General features: G+C 44.3%; 1 protein-coding gene across 7 annotated transcripts in view; it reads left to right on the top strand.

The window, feature by feature from the left end:
- The window catches only part of CCDC88A (coiled-coil domain containing 88A), a 367,236-nt gene that overhangs the window by 299,165 nt on the left and 42,400 nt on the right, over positions 1 to 25,671 (top strand). For 6 of the 7 annotated variants that reach the window (XR_002908971.3, XM_024215537.3, XM_024215545.3 and 3 more), the window contains 7 exons: positions 1,032 to 1,193; positions 12,063 to 12,340; positions 12,580 to 12,723; positions 19,035 to 19,221; positions 22,161 to 22,306; positions 22,999 to 23,091; positions 23,322 to 23,536. Coding sequence is in view for 6 of the 7 variants with exons in the window: in XM_024215537.3 (XP_024071305.2) it covers positions 1,032 to 1,193; positions 12,063 to 12,340; positions 12,580 to 12,723; positions 19,035 to 19,221; positions 22,161 to 22,306; positions 22,999 to 23,091; positions 23,322 to 23,536 (1,225 nt within the window). In the remaining variant the exon portion in view is untranslated. The remainder of the gene's footprint in view (positions 1 to 1,031; positions 1,194 to 12,062; positions 12,341 to 12,579; positions 12,724 to 19,034; positions 19,222 to 22,160; positions 22,307 to 22,998; positions 23,092 to 23,321; positions 23,537 to 25,671) is intronic. The other variant, XM_024215519.3, reaches the window with a different exon arrangement.

A 25,671-nucleotide genomic window follows, 5' to 3' on the forward strand; every position in this document is an offset into this window, starting at 1 on the left:
GTTTAATGTGATGTGAGAGTGAGGTGGCCAGAGTAAAAATGTGAGTTAACAAACATGGGTTTTCTAGCTCAGCCAGTAGAGGCTCATGCTTTTACTCCCAAGAGTATCACATTACAAGTGATGTCCCCTGTGGAGATTTAATCTGGATAGACCCCTGACTCTTAGGGCATGTCTACATTTACCTCTGGAGCAATCGATCCAGCGGGGGTCGATTTATCACGTCTAGTGAAGACGCGATAAGTCGACTGCTGAGCGCTCTCCCATCTACTCCGGTACTCCACCGGAGCGAGAAGCGCAGGCGGAGTTGACGGGGGAGCGTCAGCAACTGACCTACTGCAGTGAAGACACCGCGGTAAGTAGCTCTAAGTACGTCGACTTCAGCTACGCTATTTTCATAGCTGAAGTTGCGTAACTTAGACTGATTTAGCTCGCAACCCTCTCCCCCCTAGTGTAGACCAGGCCTCAGGATGAACTTCCATTGCCAGGGGGAATGTGTAATTCACACTTACACAGTATGACTCTGTCCTTCTCTAGGGGCTGAACCACATAGCGCTTTATGGGTCTCCTACAGTCTTTGCACTGTCAGACCTGGGTCTTTTAGCTTAAATAGTAGAGGCATATAGTTTTAGAACCAGAGGTTCCAGGTTCAATCTCTGCTGCCAATGACACATCCATGGGTGTCACATACAAACAGGGATTTGAGTGTAAGACAGTAATTGTATTAGTGCCATTTGAATGTCTAGTTTGGGGCCAGTTTTGAAAATGTGCCCTCCCTCCATCCCTGTATGAATATTTCAGGTTAGTGTGGCCACTACATTCCTAACCGAAAAACAGATAAATTAATAACAGGGTGGAAGCTTTATCTCACAATTGCTTCTCTCTTGTGATTTCAGTGGAAACCCATAACTTCATCTTATTTGTATTTAAAATAAATAATTTTCTATGTAGGTAAAGTAACCTAAAATATAAACAATGTCCTGTTGATATGCATGATTCTTCTATCTTTAACCTTTTTTTTTTTTTTTTTTAAGAATGCTACCCTGCAGGCAGAGAAACAAGCACTGAAAACTCAACTAAAGCAACTTGAGACCCAGAACAATAATCTACAAGCTCAAATTCTGTCACTTCAGAGACAGACTGTTTCTTTACAGGAGCAAAATACAACCTTACAAACTCAGAATGCCAAGCTTCAGGTTATATTTTTATATTTTGCTTTTATCATCTGATTCAAAATAAATGTAGATTTTTTTCAAGTCAGAGCTTTGCTATTAACTGTTTGACACTAGCAATCACAATTTCAGTTGATATGGAAATCAAAGCACCTTGCACCATTTGTAGTTTGCACTAATGTCAGTAATAAATTGCTACAACAAGATATTTACATCATACATTTATCATGTTTAAAACCCTTGGAATTTATGCAGAGGAACTAAGTGTACTTTTTCAGCCTCCTTCCACACCCTTTTTTTTTACCTTCTTGACTTCTGGTGATGTAAGCAGTTAAAGCACCCTAAGCACTCATATTAGGTGAGATACTCTTTAATATTTTCTTAAATGAGTTAGAAGTAATGAAGTGTAAATTGACACATAATACTAAAAGAAGAAAGATTGTGAGCTCACTGAATGGCCATGAAAATGTAGAGAAGTGGGCCAAAATTAATAGGAGATTTAATTCAGATAAGTGCAATGTAATTTGCTCAGAAAAAAATAAAGCCATATGCTTTGGTCCTGGGAGCTATGAAAACAAAATTAACATTCACAAAGATACGTTAAGGAAATCAAACCTAAATTGCCGTCCCTCCCAGGCTATCTATATTTTCAAAACCAGTTTCTCCAATAAATGAATTCCTCTAGCAAATGGATCTTGTGTTTTTTAGGGCTCCAAGAATCAAACAGCTTTAGGGAGTACATACAAAGCTCTCAATTAACAAGATATTGTGAACAAATTGCTACCATTCTTAGAAAGGCCACTCCAGTTCTTATATCCCTCCAGACCCCCAGAAAGAAAAGGAATCTGAACAGAAGGGGAAAGGAATTGAAATAACTAGGAAGTAGTTCCTATTTGGTTCAAATTGGAACCCAGTATCCTTTTCCATATGGTCTTGCAGGATATCATAAGGGATGACGGGGAGTTCACAGCTACATTGAAGAATCTAGGAAAATAGGCCAAAAAGGACTATAACATACATCAGTTGAAATCTGATGTAGTTTCATTGCAATGGCAGATTTGGCTTTATCCTCTTTGGTGAAGGACACTCCCAGTGAATTAGATTTCTTTCATAAAGTCACCTGGACATAAGAATTAGACTTCTCCCATCACAGGAATTATGAAGCTACATCAGCCACCATGAAAACCTCAGCAGTTTCTGTTTGTTTTGCCTGGCCAATGCTGGTATAGATAGATTCTCTTGTAGACATCGTACTCAGAACTAAGAAAGGATACAGCCTAAGGGCCTCTCTCTGGAAAATCTCCCGTGTGGCTGCCTTTGTTTTGGATCATCACTTGAAACCTTTATCCCTTGTTCTTAGTTAGAGCAGTGGGATACAATGCAGTCTCTTAGAGGCAGATGAAGCTCCATGGATCTCAACTAAACAACTTATAGAGGCTTCAAAATACTTAGTACCCAGAGGCAAGCTCTTTAGAGAATCTATGGGAAAATAGGTGAATCATCAGAAATGACCAAAAGAGCCTTGACCCCTGCTATTATACATTACAGAAAGTAAAAGCCTTATTTTAAGTTTAACGAATCATTTCTGGTATTTCACGCTAACAAACACAGCACAGAGAGACAGCAGCTACACAAGAAGATATAATTAAACCAGAAAAGGTTGAAACAGAGATGAATTCTCAGATCAGCTCTCAGCCGCCTCAAAACACACTGAATGACTCCCTTCCTAGCCCTAGTCCAAAATGAACACCAAATTGGTATCAGACGCCTTTAATTTGTGAATTGATGACTGCTGATGACTTTGAACAAATAAATTCTGGGTGTAGTCCAGAGAAGATATACAATAGTAGTATTAGAAGCAGCATTACCCCTTCTTGGATGACCTGATCAGGGCTCTAGCCAGAGAGAAAGCAGAATCAAATCACCTGAAATCCATGCAGCTTCTGGAACATTATAGTTTTGTGATAAAGAGAAGAAAAAATGTGCTATCCCCAGTACATTTTCATAATTCTTTTGGTTATGAAGATAGACCCAATGAGGCACAAGGAGATCATCTCCAGAGACTACCAGAAAAAGATGAAGCAGTCTATAAAGGAAGTAAAAGTTGCTGAAGAAACATCATTTCCTGCCCTACTAAACATGTTGGGATTGTTAGTATCTTCCAGAGACAATCTGCAGTGGGCCAGGATACATATGAGACCTCTGCAGCTCTGTTATTTTTTCCACATCCCATCCTACTCCAGCCTGTTGTAAAAATCATAGTCTTATGGATTGTATCTATCTCCTTCAGTTGGTTGATGAAAAAGGATTTCGCCTCAAAGAGGCAGTCAGCAAGTGAGATGGAACAATAATCACAACAGACATCAGTCTAGGACAGGGATCGGCAACCTTCGGCATGCGGCTTGCCAGGGTAAGCACCCTGGCAGGCCGGGCCGGTTTGTTTACCTGCTGCGTCCGCAGGTTCGGCCGATCGCGGCTCCCACTGGCCACGATTCGCCGCTCCAGCCCAATGGGAGTGGCGGGAAGTAGCAGCCAGCACATCCCTCGGCCCACGCCGCTTCCCGCAGCCCCCATTGGCCTGGAGTGGCGCACCGCGGCCAGTGGGAGCTGCGATGGGCCGAACCTGCGGACGCGGCAGGTAAACAAACTGGCCTGCCAGGGTGCTTACCCTGGTGAGCCGCGTGCCAAAGGTTGCCGATCCCTGGTCTAGGAGGTTGAAACTAGGAGGGTGCTTTCAGACACTGTGACAATTCAGGGATCATATCCATAGAAGAGAGAAAGCATAGCATTGACTGGCTAGAGCTCATAGTAGTCAGTTCTGGCCTCAAAGCATTGACCTTCTCTTTAGGCGGTAGACATATGTTGGTTATGAAGGACAACACAACCGACATGGCTTCACTAAGCAAACATAATCCTTACCATTTAAGAAAAAAGCTCTGCTCGTGTTGACTTGAGAAGAACAACACTTTTTGTTGCTGTGCATCCTGCACCTCAAGGGAAATTGAAAAAGATAGATTGGCTCTGCAAACAAACATTAACTCAAGTGGAATAGAGTCCACACTCAGAAATATTCTCATCCCTCGTCCGTTTATGTGGCAGACCAGTGATGGACCTGTTTTCTTCCAGAAACAAGAAGGCATCTTGCTATTTCTGTAGGTGACTGAATCCAGAGGCTGAAACAACATAAACATTCAAAACTGGCCAAGATCTCGTCTGTATACCTTATCCTTTTCTGCAGCCCAGCATCTCCCATAATTCTGATATAGGCCCTTGACCTCCTGTGTGCAGTTTCTGGTTCAAAGCTGCAGCACAGCCTATGCTAGCCATGCCTCCTTCTCGTGCTTGCTGCCAGATCTTCTGTCTCCACGGCAGCAGTCAAGTGGTGGTTTGCTTCACTCCCATGCTTTTTTTAAAAAAAAAATGTTTAGCCATTTTTCAGGCAGTTAAAGCCTTTTTATTTGCTTTCAAACCTTCTCACCACTTCCTGGTTCAGGTTCTGAGCACTCTGGTGGCAACAGCCATATGAAATCTCCGCTGCAGTGCCTCCCTGCCAAGCTGCTGTTCCCCCTTTCAGGCCTGGCAGAACAACAATGCAAGCACTGGGCAAAATCCAAAAGGTGCTCTGTATATGAGATAAGTTTCTCAGGCTCAGCAGAAGGTAAAAAATGCCCAGCCTGCATGTAGCTGACCGTATATCTGTTAGGACACAGGGCTCTGAGTCAGACAAGTTGGGGCCTCTCTACGCCACCCCCCGAAGTAGCTGCAACTACACAGAAGAACCCAACCATGAGACATAGAGTAGGCTCTGAGGACTTGCTGGGATGATTTAGTTGGGAATTGGATTAGATGACCTCCTGAGGTCCCTTCCAACCCTGATATTCTATGATTCTATGATTACAGGCCAGTCAGCCTCATTACAGGCCAGTCAGCCTCACCTCAGTCCCTGGAAAAATCATGGAGCAGATCCTCAAGGAATCAATTATGAAACACTTAGAGGAGAGGAAAGTGATCAGGAACAGTCAGGATGGATTCACCAAGGGCAAGTCATGCCCTGACTAACCTAATTGCCTTCTATGATGAGATAACTGGCTCTGTGGATGAGGGGAAAGCAGTGGATGTGTTATTCCTTGACTTTAGCAAAGCTTTTGATACGGTCTCCCACAGTATTCTTGCCGCCAAGTTAAAGAAGTATGGGCTGGATGAATGGACTGTAAGGTGGATAGAAAGCTGGCTAGATCGTCGGGCTCAACGAGTAGTGATCAATGACTCCATGTCTAGTTGGCAGCCGGTTTCAAGCGGAGTGCCCCAAGGGTCGGTCCTGGGGCCGGTTTTGTTTAATATCTTTATTAACGATCTGGAGGATGGTGTGGACTGCACTGTCAGCAAGTTTGCAGATGACACTAAACTGGGAGGCGTGGTAGATACACTAGAGGGTAGGGATCTGATACAGAGGGACCTAGACAAATTAGAGGATTGGGCCAAAAAAAACCTGATAAGGTTCAACAAGGACAAGTGCAGAGTCCTGCACTTAGGACGGAAGAATCCCATGCACTGCTACAGACTAGGGACCGAATGGCTGGGTAGCAGTTCTGCAGAAAAGGACCTAGGGGTCACAGTGGACGAGAAGCTGGATGTGAGTCAACAGTGTGCTCTTGTTGCCAAGAAGGCTAATGGCATTTTGGGCTGTATAAGTAGGGGCATTGCCAGCAGATCGAGGAACGTGATCGTTCCCCTTTATTCGACATTGGTGAGGCCTCATCTGGAATACTGTGTCCAGTTTTGGGCCCCACACTACAAGAAGGATGTGGAAAAATTGGAAAGAGTCCAGTGGAGGGCAACAAAAATGATTAGGGGTCTGGAGCACATGATTTATGAGGAGATGCTGAGAGAACTGGGATTGTTTAGTCTCCAGAAGAGAAGAATGAGGGGGGATTTGATAGCTGCTTTCAACTACCTGAGGAGGCGTTCCAAAGAGGATGGAGCTCAGCTGTTCTCAGTGGTGGCAGATGATAGAACAAGGAGCAATGGTCTCAAGTTGCAGTGGGGGAGGTCTAGGTTGGATATTAGGAAAAACGTTTTCACTAGGAGGATGGTGAAGCACTGGAATGCGTTACCTAGGGAGGTGGTGGAGTCTCCTTCTTTGGAGGTTTTTAAGGCCCGGCTTGACAAAGCCCTGGCTGGGATGATTTAGTTGGGAATTGGTCCTGCTTTGAGCAGGGGGTTGGACTAGATGACCTCCTGAGGTCCCTTCCAACCCTGATATTCTATGATTCTATGATTCATCCAAATGAAATGACTCAGGGTAGGTCCAGGGCAACAAAGGACCATAAAGATTAGAGCCTTTCTGGGCTACTGGTTCCCCCCACAAGTCCTAAAGTGGGTCTTAGAATCCCTGTGGAGAGAAGCAGGACATCTACACAACTCTTCTTCCTCGCACTGTGAATCAGGCAATTCTCATGATACTCTGGAGTAAATCCTTCCAAAACAGCAAAAGCAAATGTGTCCTTTGCAAGGCAGGGATTATTATTGTTAATGAACAAGTGGGGTGAAAAATCAGGGGTTAAACCTCTTCTCCTTTGCCTTCTCCCCCTTAGGGAGTGTTTGCTGGGGTTTATCTTCACAGAGTCTCTCTCTCAGTGCTCTGTACCATGCTTACCACCCCTTCCCCAACTTACAGCATGTCTGGGCATGATGAGAAGCCTGTGCCTCCAGTGCAGCTCTGTCTCAGGCTGCAACCTAATGGAAATTGTGCCCGTGTTGATTTCAGCCCAAGGACTGTCGATGTGCCAAGGAAAGGGGCTAAGATTTGAGACAGCAGCTGAGGGTCTGTCTCTCTATCGCTCCCCTGCTCCACAGGCTGGCTCCACATTAAAGCCTAGAGTACTTCAGGCAGTCTGTGACCAGAACAGAGGCTCTTGAGAAATCCACTCCCCATGAAGCTGCACCTTTGTGGGATTACAGAGTGGTAAGTGAGAAATCCTTTCCCATGTTCAATCCTGAGTAAAGCTCCAAATGGTTCTAAGTTCCTCGTACAGCACTTACTTGGGTGCTCATCAGCCAAGGGGAGCAGGCAGAGCACCTTTCAGGCTCCTGAGGACAATTAAGAAGATATTTGCACATTTGAAGTATGTGTACCAGTATCCCTCCTCTGTTGTCTACTATTCATCTTGGTCTGGGGAGCCAAACTACCCTCTCCCCATCGTAAACATCCGTGGAAGAAGTACCACACCTACCAAACAAACAAACAAACCCCACACCAACAATTTACATAGCTTTTTTAAGACAGGATGTCAGTGAGGGCAGTAAGGAATGTATAAATATTAATAACACATCTTTCTTTCCAAACATAATTATGATACATTTTCCCATTGATGCCTCCTTTGAGGGCATCATTACATCCAAATAAGGTCACCTGATTAAACCAAATGTTAAACTAAAATGTTTATATCTATTTAGTCTATCTAATCTATCTATAAAACAAAGACATTTCACAAGTTTTGGAGCCTAAGGTTGGTGCAGCCAGAGTTCTACCAGTGAAAGATAGTCACACCTTCAGAAGGGGACTTCGTTCTAAGACCCCATAGACCATAAGAGTGATGATACACTACTCAGCAATTTCAAAGCCTCATCTATAGCTGTTCAAACCAAAAGCTTTTCATGTCTTTAGTAGGAAAACCTACTTTTTTGTAAACAAATGGTTCATCTTCTAGGGGTATGATCCTTGCTTCAAATGAGATGTCTTGGGTCCTGTCTTGGTAAAGCCCTTAATGTGATTTGTGATGAGCAATGGATTCTAACTTGGTGGCTACAAGGATGTCATGTTACATCCATGAATAGTCACTGTTCATCCTAAACTGATATCTTGTGCATCCAAACTTACAGGTGAAGAGTTAGTGGGAGAAACATTAGAGAAATTAGTAACTGACACTGCAGAGAGGCCTCAGTCCTGACTGTCAAAGCCTACAGCAATCCAGGTTGCTACCAATACAGGATATCCAAGAAAGGACCCTGATACCCTGGCAAGGGGAAAAAATCTGGAGCAGAAGCTTCCAAGGAAACTTAGATTCATTTTCCTCCAAACCAACAAAATTCTGAGCATAACAAAGACTCTTCCTTTTGATCCATCTTCTGCACCTACAGTCTTAGGTGGTTGATAGTGGTCACAGCAAGGCACAGCTCACAGGCTGCAGCACGCAATAGACTATGGATTGCTTCCAAGTGCCTGACTTTGCAATAACACCAAGAAAAGCTCCCTGATTCCCTCAACAATCATTCACTGGGAGTGGAGACAGACATTTCAGTGACGAAGATCTGCCCACTGCTAGACAGATTCCAGAAGATCCAGGATCTGATATCCATGAACAAATGCTTGAGGCCAACCATAGTTCAGGGTGTCTAGCCACTGGGCCTTTTTGTCTCGCACATATGGGTCTCCCCATAAATGAAGTCACATATCAGGTCTCCAGGTCTTTCTTCTGAGAGAATGGGACCATTGCCTGGAGCGAATGCAAGACTAGATACTGGTTCCCAGTCAGGTACTAGCTCTCCTAAGATGATGGCTGGCCATAGAGAACGTCTGTAGGGGTCTTCTCATATGCCTTCCCAGCTTGCAGATTCTCACAACAGACACTTTTCTGAGGGATGGGGAGCACTTCTGGGACCCAGAATGACACAGGGAATCTGGAGTTCTGGGGAAAGGAGCCACAGCATCAAGCTCTTGAAGCTCACAGCTGTTAAATTAGCTCTACTGAGATTCCAGAGCTACCTAGAGGGCAAGAACGTTTTGGTCCAACCAGGTAACACGACCACAGCTGCATACATAAACAATCAAGGGGGAACAAGCAGTGTAGCGCTACATGCAGAAATAATGGAGAGACTGTGGAATGGGCAGACAAAACTCTCCGTTCTCCAAAGACAATACACATCAAAGGAGAGCTGAACCAAAAGGCAGACTGAGAGCACTAAAGACTTATATCAGGTTTACAGAATCCACAAGGAGATTGGGCTTCCTGTTCATTTCCTTTAATCCTGAGCTGTTTAGGGCTTAGGCTTGGTCTACACTTACCCCCCAAGTCGAAGTAAGGTACGCAAATTCAGCTACGTGAATAACGTAGCTGAATTCGACATACCTTACTTCGAACTTACCGCGGTTCAGACGCGGTCCACACGCGGCAGGCAGGCTCCCCATCGACTCCACGGTACTCCTCTCGTTGAGCTGGAGTACCGCTGTCGACGGCGAGCACTTCCTGCTTCGATTTATCGCGTCCAGACCAGACGCGATAAATCGAACCAGGAAGTTCGATTTCCAGCCGCCGAACTAAGTATAGACCAGCCCTTAGAGTATCCAAACTATCTCTTACTAGATGGATTAGACGTACATCATTGAGGCATACAAGCCATCTGGCCCACCTTTGGGCCCAAAAAGCATGTGCTCCACCGCAGATATCTCTAGGGCAGCCACATGGCCATTGGCCAACACCTCTATCAAACAGTATAAGGTGGACTTTCTGTCTCTACAGAGCACTCCTTGGACAAGAAGGTGCTGCAGGTGGTGGTCCAGACATAACCTTGCCATTTGAGCAGTTCAAAAAAGCATAACTTCCCTATTTTTTATGTTCACTTTGTATTTCTCCCTTCTCCTGTTCACTGCTCACTACTTCCCATATGAATCAGAATTGTGGGAGATGCTGGGCTGCAGAATGAAAAATTTCTAATCTGATAATTTCCTTTCTGCTAGCAGCGTCTCCCACAGTTCTACCCAACCTGTATGGCTTCACCGCTACAGGTTAGCATTTTATTTGGATAGTTGCTTCTTACGTAGTGGCCTACTGTACATAGTTAATTGGTTGGCACTGAAATTATTGTTACTAATAATTGTCTAAGAGTTTTTTTCACAGCTTGGAATGAATCATCTGGCAGCAAGCAGGCGAAGGGGGTGTGGCTAGCACAGACTTCTGCAGCTTTAAAAAACCTCCAGAAAATGCACACAGGAGGGAAATAGCCCATACATATCAGAATTGTGGGGATGCTACTAGTAGAATGAAAATTATTGGGTACGAAATTTTCCATCCTGCTAATCCCAAGGACTATACAGAAAAAGGGGAGGTGGGGAACAATGGTAATATTGATAGCCCCTTATAGGTGGAGGAGTACATGATGGTTCTTGACCTATTCAATCTAGCATGTATACCACTAATATACTTACTCTGCAGACAAGTTATTGTCTCTGAGACCAATCCTGTATCCAGATCCTGACAGACAGAACCTAGCTGCTTGGATTTTGAAGGAAAGTATCTAGGAAACACAGGCAACAAATAAGACATACTCCAAAACTTGGCTAAGAGTCAGGTACTGCTGCAGATGTCAAGTTGTGTCCCTGCATCAGCAGAAGTTAAACATATCTTAGAATTTCTCCAAGAAAGCCTCAATATGAGCTTCAAAGCCATCACCCTTTAAGGCCAAATATCCATATTAGCAAGTATTCTATATTTGAAAGAAGAAAAATGTCTGTATATCTTGGACATCAGATGCTTCTACTGGAAAGCCTTTCTGATACATTCTTCACACTGTCACAATCTAGCCCTTGCTGTACTAACTGCACCCTTTGGAACCTAGGAAGGAATTGTTAAATTCCATTTAAAACATGGGTGGCTGATACATCCACCACAGAAGTCCTCTCAAAAGGATCTCAGTACTGTGTGTTCCTTTTGGACAGAGCGGGCCTTTGAATGCTAGGTTGGTTCTTCCTCAAATTAATTTCCATCTTCAATACATATCAAGAAATAGTCCTTCTGTGCTTCTACCGCAAGCCTTCCCACCCATGGGAGAAGTTCTAATTCACACTTGATGTTTGCCATTACTTCAGAATATATACTAAGTGTACTAGACCCCTTACGAAGTCCAGGGATTAAACTGAGTATTTCAGAGGCATACAAAATATAGAGTCTTACATCTCTGTCAAACCTCAGGGCCCATGCCTTAAGGGCAATGATGCAATGGTGACTTTATGGGTAGAAAAATTGTATGCCTCCATGGGAAGATCTTCAAGGCAGCCACTTGTTTATCAGTCCACCCTGTCTCCAAATTTTATAAATTGGGCATCCATTCGTCAGCTGCCATTTTTGGTAGAAGGGCGCTCTGCAGTGTAGTTCCTCAGTAATGAACACAGTTTCACTTAGGTGCTATTGATTTAACATTATTTCCATTTCCCCATTCTAGATGGACTCTGTTGATAGAAATCCCATTGTAATGGATCTCTGAAATACAATAAAGAATAGAAAAAAACATGCATGCTTACCTGAAAATTTCCTTTCTTCAAGTAATAGTCACAGTTCTGGCTCACCTGTTCAAAGGATTTCTAGTGATCAGATAGCGATAAACATTGGTATCCAAAACATTTTTAATACACCTGTCAACCTCACTGCTTCAAAATAGGAAAGAATCTCTCTTCAGGAAAGCATTTAAGAGGAGGCGTGGAGTTACGCACATGGTTAAATGCTTTCCTGAATAGAAATGAACTTAGCCATATGCTTAAATGCTTTCCTGAATTGTGGCCATAATGACTTACCTAAGGATGTACTGACTGAAACTAAAATACACCATTTAAATTAAGTATCAGGAAAAATTATTACCATTAAGGTGCATTAGATAATAGGATAACTTGGCTAATGAAGTTGTTGAAGTCACTGAAGTATTTATAAGTATATTAAATAAAAAAAAATTAATTAATTTTGAGTCCAGTCCTTCACTAGGGTGAGTTAGACTAGATTAAAGGACCTGAAAGTCCTGTTACCTTGATAACTATGATAGTATGCTAATCCCCACTTTCATTGTTGATAATACTAAATTAAATGGACTTTCCTTTATTTCTGATAACACTGTTTACAACTGCAGGTTGAAAATTCTACCCTTAATTCTCAAAGTACATCTCTTATGAATCAGAATGCACAACTGCTGATCCAACAGTCTGCCTTGGAAAATGAAAATGAATCTATACTCAAGGAACGAGAGGATCTGAAGTCATTGTATGATTCACTGGTCAAAGATCATGAAAAACTGGAACATCTTCATGAACGTCAAGCTTCCGAATATGAATCTCTAATTGCCAAACATGGAAGCCTCAAGTCTGCACACAAAAATCTGGAGGTGGAACATAAGGACTTAGAAGATAGGTAATGATTAATATGTAAGATGGATCTTGTGAGTAAAATTAAAAACCTGCATTTCATACTAATACAAGAACATTGTTGTATAAATTAGGTTCAATAAAATGAATGTTTCTTTAATATGTCATTTAGATCTTAACTCCTTGAATAAATTTCTCCTTGTTCAAAATTGAAATTACATCCTTAGCTATTTTTATTAGTTCTAGAGGATATAACCAAAGTTTTTATATTAATCTTGTTTACAGGTACAATCAGTTGCTGAAACAAAAAGTACAATTAGAGGAGTTGGAAAAAGTGCTTAAAGTAGAACAAGAGAAAATGTTGCAGCAAAGCAAAAAACACGAAACTGTAGCAGCAGAATACAAAAAACTTTGTGATGAAAATGATAGGTAAAGAAAAAATCTGATATTTGATTTAGATTTAAATATATTATTAAATGAAAAAGCCAACATTTGTACAGTATTAAGGCTGAGGTTTTAAACTTGATAATAAAAGTCAAGAAATTCAAACTTGCATTTCCCACAGCAACCATAACTAAGTTAATTTGCTCATGTGTAATATTTTGTATCATTGCATATAGGATATGCCTTTGTATATACAGTATATTATTCCATATGGTATGTCTCCTCTGCATGAGCATGTAGTCCAAGTCACACTAACCCTGTGAAATGAGAGGATTTTTAATGATTTCCTCACCAACTTGCAAAACGTAATTGTCGTACAACCCTGGTAGAGCTCCCCCTAGCTGGATGCACATCAGCTGGATGCACATGTGTTTTGAGCTGTACAAACTGGGTCTGTGTACCCTGAAGTTTCCCTTGATCTGAGTAGGTTTTTGGACTACACTTCCTGTGCACAGACTGACTTTTATCTCTTCATGGAAATGAGGCCCCACTACCCAGTTGTCATAGGCTCCCTGGACCAGTACTGACCCACTCAGCCTCCCCAGTAACTTAAGCACACTCTTTCCAGAGCTACAACTTTATAGGTGCTCTGAATTTACAATTCACCTCTTTGAGGACATGTGATAGTTAAAAGCAAATAGACACAGAGACTTTATAGGGTTCCTAAACAATTGTTCTTTACTTTAGCTAGTATAAGAAATTTACAGATCTGTCCAAAACAGTAAAAATACATACATGTTTCCATTTTCTCACCACTCTTGAGCCTTCTTTGGGCTTAGGTCAGACTCCTCTAAAGAGTGAAGGATCCCACCTACTACACATGGCTTCTACTCCAAATAATGGAATGTCTTGCTCTCCTGTGCAGCAAGTTTCCTTCTTTTTTTGGTCTGGTTCCACAGTTAAACAGGATCTAGTGTACTACTGTAAATCTCTGCTTTGCTTTTATTGTCCTTTACTTGAGACCAGAATTGGATCCTAACTATGGTTCTTCTTTGGGTGATTGCTCCTGTGTATTCCACAATAGGTGTGGTGCTCGCCACGTGCACCGGTGCCGGAAGTTTTTCCCTTAGCAGTACCCGTAGTGGGGGAGCACCACTGCGACCCCTGGAGTGGCGCCTCTATATCGTGCTATAAGGGGAGCTGCGCACTCCCCCCACCCTCAGTTCCTTCTTGCCGCCAGTGAAGGTAGTCGGAACTTCGTGCTCCAGCTCTGCTGTAGCGCTTCTAGCCTTAGTAGTACAACTCTTCTTAGTAGTCTGATTCTCTAGTTAGTTGCCTGGCTCGGGGCATGCCCCATGCCCCAGGCTTCAAGTCGTGCGACTCCTGTCGCAGTTCTATGCCCAGAAGCAACCCACACACTCAGTGCCTTCGCTGTCTGGGTGAGACTCACGTAAGTGAGCGTTGTAAAATTTGCAGATCGTTCAAACCAAGAACGAAACGTGAAAGGGATATCCGTCTCCGGGCCCTACTAATGGAGTCGGCATTGGCCCCGGCACCGGCACGCCGACCCGACTTGGCGCCGGGCGCGTCGTCGGTGCAGAGCAACGCCCCATCAACCAGTTGGCACCTCTCCCCAGCTAAGGAGCAAGGGAAGACTCAGCGGCGCCGAGAGAAGGACAGGGATGAGGTTGCACCCAAGTTGGGCAGCCCACGATCCCCCTCGGGACCCAGACCTCCGCCTCGCACTGAGCAGAGTAGTCCGGTCCTATCCGCGCATGCCTCTCCTGCAGTGAGAATACCGTCGACGCCTGAGGCAGCATAGGCAGCGCGTGACATCCTCGCCCTTCCGGTGCCGGGTGCGCCGCCCGAGACGGGCCCTCGCTCCTGAGGGAAGCCACCGCTGGGAGCTCATCAACCCTCCCCGGTCCAGCATAGCCCCCGCTCTGAGGATTAGGTGCCTACCCGTTCTGCAAGGCCATCTCGTAGCCCGCGTCAGACTTCCACTCCGTTGGCCGATTCGCCTGAGAGGGAGTCCCGAGGGTCCTCCACTACCCGGAGGAGTCGCAGGCACCGAGACAAGAGGCGTCAACGCTCCTCTTCCTATCGGAGTTATAGGAGCAGGTCTCGACACCATCAGCACCGACGCTCAGATTCGAGCCTTCGCTCCGACAGGCGTCATTCGCGAAGCAACCCTCGGCTGGCACCGGCACCAAGGCGTCGTAGCCATGGGGGGAATCTGGAAGCAGTACCTCTGACAGGTACAGGTCGAGATCTAAATCTCAAGGCCGGCACCGACACGGCCGTGGATGCTTCCGTTGCTCGTACGGCACCGTGCACTCTTCAGCGACTTCAGCTTCGGCACCCAGCCGCCCATTCCCGGGCCGCGCCGTCCCGCACGATCAAGCGGCTCCACTAGGTCCCCAGGAGGGGCACTGGCAAGGGGCACCCTGGCAAGGGTAGTGGTGTCAGTGGGCACCTTGGCTCCAACTACCGGCACCGGCGAGACCCCGTTCAGTGGCCGGGGCATCGCAGGTACATTCGACGTCCCCGCCTCGGCACTGGGAAAAGTCAACTGGCACCGAGACAGCAGCACCGCACCCGGGCTCGGACTTGGGGGTTGAACCACCGGTACCGCCCGATGCCCTGGGGGCAGATCTGGTCCCCTCACCGTCACCAGAGGAATCCATTGCGGTGCCACCACCCACCTTGCAGGAAGATTTTAAGGCTCACCAGGAGCTCCTTAGGTGGGTCACCTCGAATCTCCAGCTCCAGGCTGAGGAGATGGAGGAGCCGTCAGACACTTTGTTCAACGTGTTGTCCTCCACGGCACCGGGCCGTGTGGCCCTACCTCTCCACCAGGGGGTGGCCAATATCTTGACTTCACTTTGGCAAACCCCGGCGTCCTTGTCACCTATTTCTAAAAAGGCGGAGAGAAAGTACTTTGTGCCAGCAAAGGGGCACGAATATTTGTACTCTCACCCGGCACCCAACTCTCTGGTGATGCAGTCTGTAAACCACCGAGAGAGGCATGGCCAACCCGCGCCCACCCCCAAGGATAAAGACGCCAGGAGACTGGATACCTTCAGCAGGAAGGTTTATTCATCGGCGAGCTTCCAGCCCAGGGTGGCAAATCACCAAGCCTTCCTGAGACGGTATGATTTTAACTTGTGGGGGTCTCTGCCAAAGTTCGAAAAGGAGAAGAAGGAGTTCAGAGCTTTGGTTGACGAAGGCGCGGTGGCGGCGAAAGCGGCCCTCCAAGCGGCTTCGGAAGCGGCAGATACAGCAGCCCGTTCAATGGCCTCGGCTGTTGCGATGCGCAGGGCATCGTGGCTCTCGCTGCCAGGACTGTCCACGGAGTCCCAGTCCCTCATGCAGGACTTGCCTTTTGATGGGAAGGCCCTGTTTGTGGATCAGACAGACACCCGTCTGCACGTGATGAAGGACTCCCGCACCACCCTGCAAACTCTGGGCCTATATGTCCCACCAGCTAAGGACAAACCCAGGCCACAGACCTCGGTTCCTCCAGCTAGAGGCAGATATGACCCCCCCCGCCTAAGAGGCCGAGGGAGCAGAGACGCAGGTCCCCGCGACCTGGGCCCGCCAAGGGCAAGAGGCAGGGGAAGAGGCGCTTTTGACTCTTTGAGGGGGGCCACCGGGCCTGTTGCCAGGGAAGCCCCCTAGTTAATAAAGTTTGTGTTCTGCAACCGTTTATCTGCCTTCCGAGTGCAATGGTCCCATATAACGTTGGACCAGTGGGTCCTCAGCACCATTTCCAAGGGCTACATGTTGCAGTTCACTTCGCTTCGCCCCCCACCACCACCACCCCCGGCCCCTGGAGGCCCCCGGGGGGCCTAGACCAGGAGGTGACGTGCCTCCTTACCCTAGGTGCGGTGGAGAAGGTACCTCGGGAATTTCAGGGCAGAGGTTTTTACTCCCGGTATTTCCTGATCCCGAAGGCAAAAGGTGGGCTCAGGCCCATCCTCGACTTGCAGAACCTCAACCAGTTTATGGTCCATTACAAGTTCTGTATGTCACTCTATGCATCCGAAGAAGTGAGGTTTTTACCCACGAAAGCTTATGCCCAAATAAGTTCCGTATGGTTTCCCTGGCCTCTATTATTCCATCCCTAGACCCGGGGGATTGGTTCGCAGCCCTGGACCTCCAGGATGCGTATTTCCACATACATATTTTCGAGGGTCACAGGCGCTTCCTCCACTTCCTGGTGGGGCGGGACCACTACCAGTTTACGGTCCTTCCCTTTGGCCTCTCCATGGCCCCCAGGGTTTTTACCAAATGCATGGCGGTAGTGGCAGCCCACCTCAGAAGGAACGGGCTGCAAATTTTCCCCTACCTGGACAACTGGCTGCTCAAGGGCAAGTCTCGGTCCCAGGTGCAGGCCCAGCTGAAATTCCTGCTGGCCACTCACGAGAGTCTAGGCCTAGTGGTGAACGAGGACAAGTCCACGTTAGTGCCGGTTCAGCGCATACACTTCATAGGAGCGCTGTTAGGCTCAGTGGTGGCCACGGCCTCTCTCCCCCGAGACAGGTTCGAGATGCTCAAAAGTCTCATAGCTTCAGTCATGGCCTTCCCCGAAACGACGGCAAGGGTGTGCCTTCAAATCTTAGGCCACATGGCAGCATGCACCTCTGTGGTGCGACATGCCAGGCTCAGAATGAGGCCCCTCCAACTCTGGCTGGCCTCCCAATATTCCTAGGCCAGGGACAGCCTGGACAAGGTTGTCACGTTACCTCCCAACGTAGTGGCCAACCTGCAATGGTGGTCCCTCCCGACCAACGTGTTACAAGGGATTCCCTTCCGAGAGACCCCTCCCTCACTAGATCTGGTGTCAGACGCCTTGGACCTGGGGTGGGGAGCCCATGTGAGGAGCTTCCAAACCCAGGGCAGATGGTCGACCTCAGACTTGTCCCTGCACATAAACGTCAGGGAGCTCAGGGTGGTGCGCCTGGTGTGCTTAGCCTTCAGCCCACACCTACGGGGGAAGATGGTCAGAGTCATAAGAACATAAGAACGGCCATACCGGGTCAGACCAAAGGTGCATCTAGCCCAGTATCCTGTCTACTGACAGTGGCCAATGCCAGGTGCCCCAGAGGGAGTGGACCTAACAGGCAATGATCAAGTGATCTCTCTCCTGCCATCCATCTCCATCCTCTGACAAATAGAGGCTAGGGACACCATTCCTTACCCATCCTGGCTAATAGCCAGTAATGGACTTAACCACCATGAATTTATCCAGTTCTCTTTTAAACGCTGTTATAGTCCTAGCCTTCACAACCTCCTCAGGTAAGGAGTTCCACAAGTTGATTGTGCGCTGCGTGAAGAAGAACTTCCTTGTATTTGTTTTAAACCTGCTGCCTATTAATTTCATTTGGTGACCCTTAGTTCTTGTATTATGGGAATAAGTAAATAACTTTTCCTTATACACTTTCTCCACATCACTCATGATTTTATATTCCTCTATCATATCCCCCCTTAGTCTCCTCTTTTCCAAGCTGAAGAGTCCTAGCCTCTTTAATCTCTCCTCATATGGGACCCGTTCCAAATCCCTAATCATTTTAGTTGCCCTTTTCTGAACCTTTTCTAGTGCCAGTATATCTTTTTTGAGATGAGGAGACCACATCTGTACGCCTGTTCCGTAACTGGCGTTCTTCGAGATGTGTTGCTCCTGTCTATTCCACACCCCGCCCTCCTTCCCCTCTGTCGGAGTTGTCTGGCAAGAAGGAACTGAGGGTGGGGTGAGTGCGCAGCTCCCCTTATAGCGCGATATAGAGGCGCCACTCCAGGGGTCGCAGCAGTGCTCCCCCACTATGGGTACTGCTAAGGGAAAAATTTCCAGCACCGGTGCACGTGGCGAGCACGCACACCTACTGTGGAATAGACAGGAGCAACACATCTCGAAGAACGCCAGTTACGGAACAGGTAACTGTCCTTTGTCTAAAAAAAAGTTTCACTTAAATCTTTTCTTTTTTTAAATGTATAGAAACTTTCAGCAGCCTTGTGTTTTTCCCAAGCATTGAGTTAAAATATGAAAGGTATTTCATTTTTAAAAGAAAATTATTTGCCCACAATTTGAAATCTATAATAATATTATTTCCCAGAAATCAATCACTCTTCCTATCTCTTAATGAGAATAGAATTTTCATAGAGTAGAATATCTTGATCTAAACAGACTGGTGACTAGAGGCTATTAATTAGTATATATACCCTTTCAAAGCATGTGTGTCACCCATGTTACAAACAGCATGGAAATATGGAAGTTACATGCTTGAAACAAAATTCTGGTTAAAATATGTATTTTTTTATCTATAATATTCTTATATGACATCTTTTAATTACAGGCTAAATCATACATACAATCAACTTTTGAGAGAGAATGAAGTTCTTCAAACTGACCATAAGAATTTGAAAAGCTTATTGAACAGTTCCAAACTAGAACAAACACGATTAGAAGCTGAATTTTCTAAACTGAAAGAACAGTACCAACAACTGGATATTACATCTACAAAACTGAATAATCAGTGTGAGGTAAATTAATTTTTTAATCTCTTCTGTTAATCCTTCAATTACTATAGCATTGTAAATGCAGATAATATTATGCAATGTGCTAGACTTTTTATTAATGTATCTGCTTTTGTAGGTAAAATATTAGTACCTGATCACCTTTAGGGATCCACTCCAGATTTTCTGTCTGAGTTTATTATCATAGTCTTACATACTCCCTAATTTACCCACAAGGCAGTGGAGTATTTCTGTCAGGGATTGCTCCCTTAGCCTTACATCCTCCCAGGCCACTCACAAGGCAGTGGGTTTGATGAGGTATCAGGTATAGCCTGACCTGACTCCTTAAATCACGGAGTACAAATTGAAATTTATTAAATATTTTTGGATATTTTTCTACATTTTCAAATATATTGATTTCAATTACAACACAGAATACAAAGTGTACAGTGCTCACTTCATATTATTATTTTTATTACAAATATTTGCACTGTAAAAATGATAAACAAAAGAAATAGTATTTTTCTATTCACCTCAGACAAGTACTGTACTACAATCTCTTTATTGTGAAAGTCAACTTACAAATGTAGATTTTTTTTTTGTTACATAACTGCACTTAAAAACAAAAAAATGTAAAACTTTAGAGCCTACAGGTCCACTCAGTCCTACTTCTTGTTCAGCCAATCGCTAAGACAAACAAGTTTGTTTACATTTATGGGGGATAATGCTGCCCACTTCTTATTTACAATGTTACCAGAAAGTGAGAACAGGCGTTCGCATGGCACTTTTGTAGCCGGCATTGCAAGGTATTTATGTGCCAGATATGCTAAACATTCATATGCCCCTTCATGCTTTGGCCATCATTCCAGAGGACATGCTTCCATGCTGATGACACTCTTTAAAAAAATAATGCCTTAATTAAATTTGTGACTGAACTCCTTGGGGGAGAATTGTATGTCTTCTGCTCTGTTTTACCCGCATTCTGCCATATATTTCATGTTATCTCAGTCTCAGATGATGACCCAGCACGTTGTTCATTTTAAGAACAGTTTCTCTACAGATTTGACAAAACACAAACATACCAATGTGAGATTTCTAAAGATAGCTATACCACTCGACCCAAAGTTTAAGAATCTGAAGTGCCTTCCAAAATTTGAGAGGGACAAGGTGTAGAGAATGCTTTCAGAAGTCTTAAAAGAGCAACACTCCGATGCGGAAACTACAGAACCCAAACCACCATAAAAGAAAATCAACCTTCTGCTGGTGGCATCTGATTCAGATGATGAAAATGAACATGCGTTGGTCCGCACTGCTTTGTATTGTTATTGAGCAGAACCCATCACCAGCATGGATGCATGTCCTCTGGAATGGTGCTTGAAGCATGAAGGTACATAACAACCTTTAGCGCATCTGGCATGTAATTATCTTGCGACGCTGGCTACAACAGTGCCATGTGAATGCCTGTTCTCACTTTCATGTGACATTGTAAATAAGAAGTGGTCAGCATTATCTCCTGCAAATGTAAACAGACTTGTTTGTCTGCACAATTGGCTGAACAAGAATTAGTACTGAGTGGACTTGTAGACTCTAAAGTTTGACATTGTTTTATTTTGAATCCAGTTATTTTTTTGTACTTAATGCAGGTTTTTTCTGCACACAATTCTACACCTGCAAGTTTATCTTTCATAATAAAGAGATTGCAGCACAGTACTTGTATTAGGTTAATTGAAAAATACCATTAGTTTTGTTTTTTACAGTGCAAATATTTGTAATCTAAAAGCAAAAATAAAGTAAAAGACAAAAAAGCCGTGAGTTTCAGCCTATCTCCATAGTAGGGGAACTCAGCTTCATAGCATAATCCCTAACTAAAGAATTTGGAAAGGTTCTCGGTCTTAGGCCTGGTTTACACTGGGGGGGGGGGATCGATCTAAGTTACGCAGTGTCAGCTATGTGAATAACGTAGCTGAAGTTGACGTACATAGATCTACTTACCGCAGTGTCTTCACTGTGGTAAGTCAACGGCTGACACTCCCCCATCGACTCCGCCTGCGCCTCTTGCCCTGGTGGAGTACTTGAGTCGACGGGAGAGCGCTCGGCGGTCAATTTATCATGTTGAGACTAGACGTGATAAATCGACCCCTGCTGGATTGATCACTGCCCCTCGAAGCCAGTAATGTAGACAAGCCCATAGATATGTTTGACATTATGAGGAGGAAAGAAGTGGCTACCAGAGAAAGAAGACAAGCAAGCTAAATCTTCTATCCAAAATCAAGTTGTCTCCCTGAAATTCCTCATTCAAGGACATCATTAGGGAAGAATGGGAAACACCCAACAATAGGAAAGGCTTACTCAGCAAGTCCAGAAATTCTGCATTATAGTACAACCCAGAGATTTCTTCTTCATCTTCTCTATAGTTAATGCAGCAGTGGCATCCCTGGAAAAGACACCATTTCCTACTGTGAGTGGGTTTTTCCCCCAAAAAGATCCTTCAGAAAGGATAATTGAAACTATCCACTGAAGGAACTTTAAAGCTTCTTCAGCTTCTCTTAGTGTCTTCTTGGCAATAAGCTATTTCAGGGCCACAGTGTTCGGCTGCAACAACTTAACAATACCCTTAAAACTCATCTCAAAAACAAGGGAAATTTGTTTATTTTTATTTTTGTAATGTATGTCCTGGTATTCACTGTCAAGAGTTTAGGTCAAAAGTAGTTTCTTAACTCCTATATTAATAAGATATTTTTCTATTACAATTGTGATTGCTCTGCTAGTTAAAGTGAATCCAGCCAATTAACAAAATATTAAAATGTTAAAAGAAACATTTCTGAGTCGATTTATTTGATATTGCTATGTCTTTTGCCTGATTTACTGAAGCCTTTGTGTGTCCTGCTTCTATTTTCTAGATAAGCCTGTAAATCAGGCAGTGTGCTCAGTTTTATATTAAGTCCTGTTTTGTACATTTTTAACAGTTGCTTAGCCAGCTTAAAGGAAATCTGGAGGAAGAAAACAGACATCTACTTGATCAAATTCAGACATTAATGCTACAGAATAGAACATTACTGGAGCAGAATATGGAAAGCAAGGATCTTTTCCACGTTGAACAAAGACAGTACATGTAGGTATACCAAAAATTATGAAACCGCTGTTCAGAAATGTGACAACGGCAAGCTTACAAATGTAAAAAACCACCTTCTACTGGCTGATACATTACATAATACTCTCATACCCTATTCTCTTGTATTTTTTCTTCGAACATAACTAAAGTGATTGCATTATATATGAATTGCTGATAATCACAACCAGAAATGTTGATTTTTAAAACTAAATAATTAAAAATACATGGTTTTTATGGTATGTGGATCTAATGAAAAAAAAATTTATTCCTCCTTCCACTTCAAGCATCCCAGAATTCTTTGAAAATTCTGTTGCTTTTTCCAGGAGAGAACTTTTGCTACTTTTAGCAGTAAAAAGAAAGTGTTTTTAAATACTACTTTATTGTATCCTATATGTGCATGCTGTGTTCATAAAGTACAGCATTACATCATATTAAAGACCGTAAATGGCCCATGAAAGTCTTTAAAATGTCTTCATTTAGATATATCTTTACATCCTATTTTCTATATTTCTCTTTCTTCCTCTTTATTACTTAGAGACCTCTGTTTCTTGGCAATTTTTATGCGGCTCCCACTTATTCTTAGGTGAAAAAGTCTGCTCTCAGATACCTAAAAATGCAAAGAAACATGTAATAGTATATAAACATACATACATAACTGCTAAAAAGCAATTTTGATTAATTTCTGTTTACAGTGACAAGTTAAATGAATTGAGACGACAAAAGGAGAAATTAGAGGAGAAGATTATGGATCAGTATAAATTTTATGAGCCATCCCCCCCCAGAAGGTACTGCTTGAATATATTTTATGAAAATTAGTATAACCAGAAATTTAAACAAGTTAAGGACCCATCTGTGCCCCTATTGAAGTTGATGGTAAGATTCCCATTGACTTCCATGGGAGCAGAGCATGCCCACATATTGTAGTTAAACTTGCATACAAATTATTTTTTAAATTATGCATTTTATAAAGTAATGAATTATAAATGCAATAATGGGTTTAATTTTATTGTAACAGAAGGGGCAATTGGATTACTCTAAAAATGAGGAAATTGATAAAATCTAAGAAAGATGTTAACCGCGAACGTCTGAAGTCTCTGACTCTTACACCTACCCGTTCGGAGTCCAGTGAAGGATTTCTTCAGCTACCCCATCAGGACAGTCAAGATAGTTCTTCTGTGGGCTCAAACTCTCTTGAAGATGGCCAGACACTGGGAACCAAAAAGAGCAGTAGTGAGTAGTTACAAAATGATTTTCGTTTGAAATACTGTTTGGTTAAATATATTTCCAATATGTGGTAAAAACTTCAAAACTACTTAAAAAAGAACAAGTCAGTTGGAAATCTTTAATTAATGTTAAGAGCTACCAAGGCCTGTAATCTTTAGGTCAATGGCAAAGCTCCCCTTGACTTCAGTGGTGCAGGTTCAGACCCCACCTAGAGTGTATGGATAGATGCCCTATTTTAGCATTTCAGTAAATGTAATTAAATACATTAAAATAAATCTATAGTATATCAGGGATGCAGAATTAGGTAGGCTTATTGGATCAGAATAAGGGCATTTAGCCTGTCAGAACTTCAAATGCTCCTCTCTCCTTAATCCACCTCCTTCTGCTTTGTTTGTTTTCTCTCATTCCCATGAGACTCCCACCCTCCTCAAGTATGCCTCTCCATATTGTGTCCATAGAATCATAGAATATCAGGGTTGGAAGGGACCTCAGGAGGTCATCTAGTCCAACCCCCTGCTCAAAGCAGGACCAATTCCCAACTAAATCATCCCAGCCAGGGTTTTGTCAAGCCAGGCCTTAAAAACCTCCAAGGAAGGAGATTCCACCACCTCCCTAGGTAAAGCATTCCAGTGCTTCACCATCCTCCTAGTGAAATAGTGTTTCCTAATATCCAACCTAGACCTCCCCCACTGCAACTTGAGACCATTGCTCCTTGTTCTGTCATCTGCCACCACTGAGAACAGCCGAGCTCCATCCTCTTTGGAACACCGTCCCCCCCCCAGCTATTAAATCCCCCCTCATTCTTCTCTTCTGGAGACTAAACAATCCCAGTTCCCTCAGCCTCTCCTCATAAGTCATGTGCTCCAGACCCCTAATCATTTTTGTTGCCCTCCGCTGGACTCTTTCCAATATTTCCACATCCTTCTTGTAGTGTGGGGCCCAAAACAGGACACAGTACTCCAGATGAGGCCTCACCAATGTCGAATAAAGGGGAACGATCACATTCCTCGATCTGCTGGCAATGCCCCTACTTATACAGCCCAAAATGCCATTAGCCTTCTTGGCAACAAGAGCACACTGTTGACTCATATACAGCTTCTCGTCCACAGTGACCCCCTAGGTCCTTTTCTGCAGAACTGCTACCTAGCCATTCGGTCCCTAGTCTGTAGCAGTGCATAGGATTCTTCCGTCCTAAGTGCAGGACTCTGCACTTGTCCTTGTTGCACCTCATCAGGTTTTTTTTGGCCCAATCCTCTAATTTGTCTAGGTCCCTCTGTATCTGATCCCTACCCTCCAGCGTATCTACCACGCCTCCCAGTTTAGTGTCATCTGCAAACTTGCTGACAGTGCAGTCCACACCATCCTCCAGATCGTTAATAAAGATATTAAACAAAACCGGCCCCAGGACCGACCCATGGGGCACTCCGCTTGAAACCGGCTGCCAACTAGACATGGAGCCATTGATCACTACCCGTTGAGCCCAACGATCTAGCCAGCTTTCTATCCACCTTACAGTCCATTCATCCAGCCCATACTTCTTTAACTTGGCGGCAAGAATACTGTGGGAGACCGTATCAAAAGCTTTGCTAAAGTCAAGGAATAACACATCCACTGCTTTCCCCTCATCCACAGAGCCAGTTATCTCATCATAGAAGGCAATTAGGTTAGTCAGGCACGACGTCCCCTTGGTGAATCCATCCTGACTGTTCCTGATCACTTTCCTCTCCTCTAAGTGTTTCATAATTGATTCCTTGAGGACCTGCTCCATGATTTTTCCAGGGACTCAGGTGAGGCTGACTGGCCTGTGGTTCCCCGGATCCTCCTTCTTCCCTTTTTTAAAGATGGGCACTACATTAGCCTTTTTCCAGTCATCCAGGACCTCCCCCGATCGCCATGAGTTTTCAAAGATGATGGCCAATGGCTCTGCAATCACATCCGCCAACTCCTTTAGCACCCTCGGATGCAGCGCATCCGGACCCATGGATTTGTGCTCATCCAGTTTTTCTAAATAGTCCCGAACCACTTCTTTCTCCACAGAGGGCTGGTCACCTCCTCCCCATACTGTGCTGCCCAGTCCAGCAGTCTGGGAGCTGACCTTGTTTGTGAAGACAGAGGCAAAAAAAGCATTGAGTACATTAGCT

This window comes from Terrapene carolina, unplaced genomic scaffold (assembly GCF_002925995.2).
Source record: "Terrapene carolina triunguis isolate 2854851 unplaced genomic scaffold, T_m_triunguis-2.0 Scaffold132, whole genome shotgun sequence".
NCBI lineage: Eukaryota > Metazoa > Chordata > Testudines > Emydidae > Terrapene > Terrapene triunguis.